This window comes from Acomys russatus, chromosome 19, assembly GCF_903995435.1.
Source record: "Acomys russatus chromosome 19, mAcoRus1.1, whole genome shotgun sequence".
NCBI lineage: Eukaryota > Metazoa > Chordata > Mammalia > Rodentia > Muridae > Acomys > Acomys russatus.
In genome coordinates, this window is record NC_067155.1 from 41,015,748 (window position 1) to 41,023,930 (window position 8,183).

General features: G+C 53.3%; 1 protein-coding gene across 1 annotated transcript in view; it reads left to right on the forward strand.

Moving 5' to 3' along the window:
* Positions 1 to 7,669, forward strand: part of Ssc4d (scavenger receptor cysteine rich family member with 4 domains) — a 12,716-nt gene extending 5,047 nt beyond the window's left edge. The window contains exons 5-10 of the mRNA XM_051161314.1: positions 768 to 1,082; positions 2,904 to 2,981; positions 4,218 to 4,292; positions 4,409 to 4,720; positions 5,747 to 5,824; positions 7,202 to 7,669. Of these exons, the coding sequence (XP_051017271.1) occupies positions 768 to 1,082; positions 2,904 to 2,981; positions 4,218 to 4,292; positions 4,409 to 4,720; positions 5,747 to 5,824; positions 7,202 to 7,518 (1,175 nt within the window). The 3' untranslated portion in view covers positions 7,519 to 7,669. The remainder of the gene's footprint in view (positions 1 to 767; positions 1,083 to 2,903; positions 2,982 to 4,217; positions 4,293 to 4,408; positions 4,721 to 5,746; positions 5,825 to 7,201) is intronic.
* Positions 7,670 to 8,183: the final 514 nt, after the last annotated feature.

Below are 8,183 nucleotides of genomic sequence, written 5' to 3' on the forward strand. Positions count from 1 at the left end.
TGGGGAGACCCTCCGTAGGCTAAAGGGGGTGAGGGAAGTGAGGTGAGGATGAGGGCTTCCTGCCTGCAATGTAGTCACAAGGACCCTCTTTTGAGGGTCGAGGGATGACGCCTAGAGGAGGTCAGGGAGGGCTTTGTGAAAGAAGAGGTGTGGTGCCTACTTCTCACAAAGTGACGTTTTCTTTGGGCAGCTGTATACAATAAACAGGCACATTCTAGAAGGCAAGTAGAGGAGGGACAGGAGTTAGAAGGCTGGTTTTAGCCGGGCGTGGTGGCGTCTCAAAAAACCAACCAACCAACCAAACAAACAAAAAGGCTGATTATAGGTCAGGATGACACAATCTTTTTTTTTTTTAATATTTATTTATTTATTACTATGTATACAGTGCTCTGACTACAGGTATATCTGTACATCAGAAGAAGGCACCAGGTCTCATTATAGATGTTTATGAGCCACCATGTGGTTGCTGGGAGTTGAACTCAGGACCTTTGGAAGAGCAAGCAGTGCTCTTAACCTCTGAGCCATCTTTCCAGCCCCCGATGGACACAATCTTAATTGGTTATCTTGGGATCCACAACGCAACTCTAAAGTGTCAGAAGGCTTGGTCAAGGGGATGGGCCGACTTATCCCTCCTGGGGGGCCTTGGTCCTTCGGCCCCTGGCGCCCGTCCCTAGGGAGGCCTGGTGCATTGATGAAGTGAATAAAAATGCCTCCTCATGACCCTGCAAGATGCTGCTTGCCCCACTCTCTCCATCCACCACCACCAGGTGAGGGCAGTGTACGCCTGGTAGGTGGCGCCAGCCCGTGTCAAGGACGCGTGGAGATTCTGCATGGTGGCCTGTGGGGCACTGTATGCGACGATGACTGGGGACTGCAGGACGCTGCTGTTGTGTGCCGCCAGCTGGGCTGTGGGGCAGCCTTGGCTGCCACCACTAATGCCTTTTTCGGCTATGGCACTGGACATATCTTGCTGGACAACGTACACTGCGAAGGTGGTGAGCCCCGCCTGGCAGCCTGCCAGAGCCTGGGCTGGGGCGTGCACAACTGCGGACACCACGAGGATGCTGGGGCGCTCTGTGCAGGTGCCAAGGGCAGGCAGGCAGGGGCGGGGCCAAAGGGGCGGGGCCTTCCAAAGGGTGGGGAGGGGAACTGGAAGAAGCTAAGGGCCCAGTAGGAAAAGGGGTTTGAAAGGGGTTTGGCTAACTGTACTTGACAGATCTCTCCAAAAAGTCTCTGAAAGTGCTATCTAAGGCCTGCTCTGGGGAAGCACTTAACCCTCATTCTAACACGCTCTGAGGCTCTATCGAATATAGTAGTATTCCTCTGTTATTAGGACTATTAGGACTGCCTCCAGAATTTTCTAGCAATTTCTTTTTTTGGTTTTGTTTTTGTTTTTTTGAGACAGGGTATTTCTGTGTAGCCTTTGTTGTACTGGACTCACTTTGTAGACGAGGCTGGCCTCAAACTCACAGCAATCCTCCTGCCTCTGCCTCCCGAGTGCTGGGATTAAAGGCATGTGCTACCACGCCCAGCCTTAGATTGCTCTAAGAATACTTTCAAAGCACCTAACTGCAGAACTCTGCCCAGCTATCTGCAATCCTGAGGATCTAATAATAGAATGTTTTCTCACATGGACCCTCTCCAATTTGGGAGGTGATTTCAACAAATAAAAGGTAGGCGTTGAGGCAGAGGGTGTAGTTCAGTAGATGGGGTACTTACCTAGTACGCATGAAGTCCTCTTGCCCCATGTAAATCAGGCATACTGGCATACTTATAGTTCCAGCATTCAGGATATTAGTTATAATGATTAATGATCAAGGGCAACCCCTACTACATAAGGAGGCCAGCCTGGGCTACATAAAACCATGTCTAAAGTACACACTCCGGGTGTGGGGGGTGTCCCTTAGTTTCAGCTTAGGAGGCCATGGCAGGTTGTTCTCTTGGGTTTTTTGGTTTTGTTTTGTTTTGGGTTTGGTTTTTTGTTTTTTCGAGACAGGGTCTCTCTGTGTAGCCTTAGCTGTCCTAGACTCACTTTGTAGACCAGGCTGGCCTCGAACTAACGGAGATCTGCCTGCCTCTGCCTCCTAAGTGCTGGGATTAAAGGCATGCGCCACCTCCGCCCGAATGGTTGTTCTCTTGTGAGTTCAAGCCTAGATAGGGCTTAATGAGACCCTGTGTCAAATTAAATAAAATAGAGGTAATTTTTGTCTTGTTGAAGAGGGTCTCACTCCGACCCAGGCTGGCCTCGAACTCCTGATGATCCTCCTCCGTTAGCCTCTCTAGATGGCAGGCACTAGCCACCCCTCCCCACCCACCACCCACCCCACCTCCAGCCTAACAGATAGTACTGTGGTTCTTACATGCTGGGGAATTGAACTCAGAACCTTGTGCATGTAAACCAGATACCCTACCACTGTACTGAATACACCCTTAGCCCAGCAAATAAGGCTTATGGGGCAGCCAGGTGTGGCGGCATATGCCTTTAATGCCAGCACAGGGAGGCAGAGGACGGTGGGTCATTGTGAGTTTGAGGCCAGTCTGGTCTACAAAGCGAGTCCAGGATAGCTAAGGCTACACAGAGAAACCCTGTCTCGAAAAACAAACAAACAAACAATAACAACAACAGGCCAGGTCTGTTTCTGTAAGTCCCTTAGAAATGGGCCTGGAGGTCCTTATTTGGCCAAGCCCTGCATCTTTCTATTTTGTACACATCAGGCTTCTAAGAATATTGGACACAGAAATGAATGTAAGTAACATGCCTGCGTACATCTGTGTACCACACGTATCTGGGCAGGGCTCGGTATATCCCAGCTGGGCTCCCGGCCCTGGAAGTGAAAGCTGTTTTCTTTTGGGAGTCAACCTTAGTCTCATGACTGACCTGTCTGTCTTCTCTCCCGTTCCAGTTCTGAGTCCTCCAACTTTCACAGCATTGCCTCCCTCTGTCACAAAAGAAGACTGGGCATGGCACACCGAGCCAGCAGGTAAAGGGCCCACCCCCCCAACTGGGAAGGGTTGGGACAAGGCAGGTATGGGTGGGACTAAGGAAGCTGTTCCAGAGACACAGGAAAGGGACTTAAGCTAAGGCTTTGGGGCAGATGGTTAGAGATTGGGTGAGAAGAGATGAGCAGATGGGAGACTGGATAACACCCAGAGCTCTGAAGAATAGAGGGTGGGTAAGAGATTTCTTCAAAATGCTTGAGTTGCCCGGCACAGGCCTTTAATACCAGCACTAGGGAGGGAGGCAGAGGCTGATAGATCTCTGAGTTGAGGCTAGCCTGGGTCTACAAAGTGAGTTCCAGGACAGCCAGAGAATCACACAGAGAAACTGTTTCTAGAAAAAACAAAATAGATAGATGGATAAGAAGCTTGAGTCAGGGCCCAGCTTGGTGACGCACGGCTTTAATTCCAGCACTCTGGAGGCAGAGGCAGGCGGATCGCTGTGAGTTGGAGGCCAACCTGGTCTACAAAGTGAGTCTAGGACAGCCAAGGCTACACAAACCCTGTCTGGAAAAACAAAACAAACAAACAAACAAAACGCCAACAACAAAAGATGCTTGAGTCAACTTAGAAGTTGCTGCGCAGGTAGAGAATTGAGGAGCCATGCGAGGGAATTCAAATCAGGAATCAAGGTTAGAAGCTTGGAACTAGAGGTACAGCAATCACTGTGATTTAAATTTAAGATCATTAGGATTCGTTAGTCTAGGGATATATAGCTCAAGTACTTGCCAATCAAGAACAAGGTGGCGCATGCCTGTAATCCCAGCACTCCGGAGGCAGAGGCAGGCGGATCTTTGTAAATTCAAGGTCTACAAAGCGAGTGCAGGACAGCCAAGGCTACACAGAGAAACCATCTCAAGGACAAGACAAAAAGAGACAAGGGCAAGGGTTGCTATCCCAGCACCACGTAAACCAGGCATGGTGGTTGACAGCAAATTGTGCCAGGCATAGGAGTCCAAAGCCAACTGAAGCTACATAGCAAGACTTTGCCTCAAAAACCCAAAAGATGTTAATACTAGCACTCAGGAGGCAGAGTTCTGCATCTGAAATCAGCCCTGTCTCCACAGTGAGGTCCAGGCCAGCCAAGGCTACATACTGCGAGCCTGTCTCAGAAAAACCCAAATGATGTTTATTACTCGACAGACAATACAGTGACTGCGACTGAGGCAGAGAGAGGCGTGGGTGTGGTATATGGTCTTCTCGCTCCCTTGTCTCTACAGCTACAGGAGTTGGTGCCGTGCCTTCCAAGGATACCGTGCGGTTCACCACCACAGTCTGGGCCTCGGGGAAGAAAAGTAAGTGGCCCCCGCTCGGGTCCCGCAGCGGGTGGGGGCGGGTGGGACGCGGGGCTGCAATGAGGAGCCTGCCGCCCCAGCCCAGCCACTCTGGCACCGGCCTGTGCGCCCCACAGGCGGTAGGCTGCGGCTGGTAGGCGGCCCGAGCCCTTGCCGCGGCCGCGTGGAGGTGCTGTACGCCGGGGGTTGGGGCACCGTGTGCGACGATGACTGGGACTTCGCGGACGCGCGCGTGGCCTGTCGCGAGGCGGGCTGCGGGCCCGCGCTGGGCGCCACGGGCCTCGGTCATTTTGGTTATGGCCGAGGCCCCGTGCTGCTGGACAACGTAGGCTGCACCGGTATGGAGGCCCGCCTCAGCGACTGCTTCCACCTGGGCTGGGGCCAGCACAATTGCGGCCATCACGAAGACGCGGGAGCGTTGTGCGCAGGTGAAGCTGTGGCGCGGGAGGGGTGGGGTCCCAAAAGCAATGGGCGAGGCCGAACGCGAAGGGACGGATGTGGGCAGACACACCATGAAGAAGGGGCGGGGCAGCGCAAGCCATGGGCGAGGCCTGCGCGCGGTCCCAGGGAATGTGGGCGTGGCCGAATCAGAAGAGGGGCGGGATCTCTCATGAGGGCGGAGCATAAAGCGACTGAGCAGGGGCGGTGCGTGGGCCCTAGCGGCCTCATGGGCGGGGCCTCTTGCACTCACAGTCGGGGTGGAGCCGAATCTGAAGGAGGCGCGGGTTGGGTCGTGCGCCGGCGCCCGCGGCTGTGTGGGCGAAACCCGCGTAGTAGTTAGGGCGGGCCCAAGATTGGGAAGACAGCGTGCAGGCACTCACCGTTTTGTGGGCGGGGTGGTCTGAAGAATGGGCGTGGCCTCACAGCAGGCACCTCGGTGAGGCTATGACGAGGTCTAATGGGGGAGGGGAGTAGGCGTGGCAGTCTCTACTGCACTGCAGCGGAAGTACAGCGCATAGCGGGGTAGCGGGACCCTCGGACACTCAGCGGCTGCGCGGTAGGGGCGTGGCCGGAAGGGCGAGTCCACTGCAGGGAGAGAATAGGGCGCGGCCTAGGAGGGTTCGTGTTGTGCTATCGGACTTGTAAAGGGCTGTGTTCCTTATTCCCTCCCTGCTGAGTCAAGGTTGCCTATTAACTACTACTGATGGATAGGAAGCCGACTACTTTCCCAGAGCTACGTTTTGGCTTCTCCGAGATATCAATGAAAAAAGGGCGTTTGCAAAGCCAAGCGGGACATTGTCAATTTCATTGCTTGCTGTAGAAAGTGATCTCTCCACCTCCCCCAGGACTAGGGCGCCCTCCTGTCTCCTATCTTAGATTGGCAGTTCTTCGAGGTTCTTTCTATCTTTCTGAACAACTGGGAAGCGTAGGCGAGATGACCTGGCTCTAGGGATCATGTTCCCCAATATGACGGCCATCTCTCTTTTTTTTTTTTCCTGCCCTTGCTGAGCCAGGCCCAGAGGAGCTGGGACTCCATGTCCAGCAGGATGGATCTGAGACCACCCAAATGCCTAGTCCCCGGCCCAGAGATGGTAGGTGTCTATTGCCCCTGAAAATGAGGTTGGAGCCCGGCGTGGTGGTGCATGCCTTTAATGCCAACACTTGGGAGGCAGAGGCAAGTGGATCGCTGTGAGTTCGAGGCCAGCCTCGCTTACAGAGCGAGTTCCAGGACAGCCAGAGCTGTTCCACAGAGAAAACCCTGTCTCTAGAAACCAGAAAGAAAGAAAGGTTGAAACTTTGGCGATAAAATGGGCCTGACTGGGGAAGGGCCAAGCCTGGATTACAGCAGATCAACAGAACTGACCATGTCCTTGAACACTTGTCCTTTTGTGTTGCTCTCAGGCATCACCAATGGGAGTACCATGCCCAGGAAAAAGGAGGTGGCTTAAACTTTAAACTAGAACAGTCCAGAACTGGGGGCGGCAAGCTGGGGCTATAGCTTGGTGGGTAGAGTGTTTGCCTAGCATGCTGGAGCTTCAGGTTCAATCTCCAGCCACGTCATCCAGCGGCCGGCCCTTTCTGACCCCTGGCCTTATCTCTAAAACAGTACCTTATAAATTGGAGCACCCCTGTAATCCCAACACTTAGGAGAGTGAGGAGAAAAAAAAAAAAAGATCAGGAGTTCAAAGCCTGCTTTGTCTATACCATAGCTACATAGCAAGTTTGAGGCCTGCCTGGGTCTCAAAAACACCCAATGAAAAATATTAGAACAACCTAGAGATTTCTCCATTTGGGATCAAATAGCAGGAATGAGGATCCTTTGATGAAGCAGCCAGTGAGAGAATGCAGAATTAGGCAGCGTGGTCCATGGCTTCATCCCAGCATTCTGGAGACTTGGTTCGGAAGGATAGTGAATTCAAGGCCATACAAAGGCTCTACCTCAGAGAAGGACAAGAAGTCAAACCAGGGAATCCAGGTGTGGAAGGGGAGACAGTAAACTTCGGGGGACAGGATAAGACATGGTCAGAGTTTCCAAACAGCAAGCCTGTAACTTCGGGCCTGAAACTGTTGGGGCGTCTCGTTCCACAGCTCTGACTGACCTTCTGTTTGCTATATGGACAAGGCTGGCCTCAAATTCACAGGGATCCACCCGCCTCTGCTTCCCTAGTGCTGGGATTAAAGGTGTGTGCTGCGCCGCCATGTCCAGCATTATATATTTATTTGTGTCGGTGTGTATGTCTGTTACATGCGCACGCATGCGTTCACACACATGTGAACACAAAACAGTTATGAATGTAAAAGGTCAGAGGATAAACTGTGGGAGTTGGTCTTCTCCCTCTGCCAAATGGGTCTTGGGGATAGAACTCAAGTCACCTGGCTTCGTGGCACGTGCCCTCAACCATGGAGCCATCTCTTGGGTCCCCTGAGTCCATGGGCTCTTCTGACCCGCGGCTTTATCTCCAACACAGGGCTCCTCCGTCTGGCTAGCGGAACCCACCGATGTGAGGGGCGCGTAGAGCTCTTCCTGGGACAACGGTGGGGCACCGTTTGTGATGACGCCTGGGACCTTCGGGCAGCCATTGTCCTGTGCCGTCAGCTGGGATGTGGCCAGGCTCTGGCAGCCCCTGGCGAGGCCCACTTTGGCCCAGGCCGAGGCCCCATCCTCTTGGACAATGTCAAATGCCGAGGAGATGAGAGCACCTTGCTGCTCTGCTCTCATATTCGCTGGGATGCCCACAACTGTGACCACAGCGAGGATGCCAGTGTCCTGTGCCAGCCATTGTGACCCAGCTGGCTCTGCAGTCCATGAGGAGCCTATGGGGAACTGCCTCTCCTCTTCTGGGATGCCCTCCTATGATTTCTTCAGTTCCTGGTGCACCTGTTTCCCGCCCTATCCTCTCACTGTCCGGCCTTACACTGTTGTCACCTGCTGGAGGCCCAGTGAACATAGCAGTTTTGCTCAGGCAAAACAGAAAATGTGGGCAAATGACTCACTTCTCTTTGAGGAGACTCTTATTTGGCACCCCCGACCCTTCCTCCCCCGACCCATATCCATGAGGCTTGGGCTCTCTCTAAGTGCCTTCAAACCCCTTCAGTGACCTATCTTGGTCTCCCCCTCCCCCAAAGAAGGGAGACAGAAGGGTTGGGGTGCTCTTTTCTATAGACTGGCAGGGGACTCCAGAAGATCCTAGGTCATCACCTTCCCTGCTGGGTAAGGACCTAGACTCAGATGGTGCTCGGCTGAAAAAAAAGGGGGGGGGGGCTGCAGGGGCCAAAGCAGGGACAGGAGGAGATCTGATATCCACTGCCCCCCGGCACAGAGTCGCCTCCACTTTGCAGTAGCAAAGAAACCTGGAGGCCTGTCGCCACTGTTCCTAGGTGCCAAGTCAATAAAGCATTATTCCCCCGGTCTTTTAACTGAGGTCACTGCTTGAGAACCTGTACTGTGGT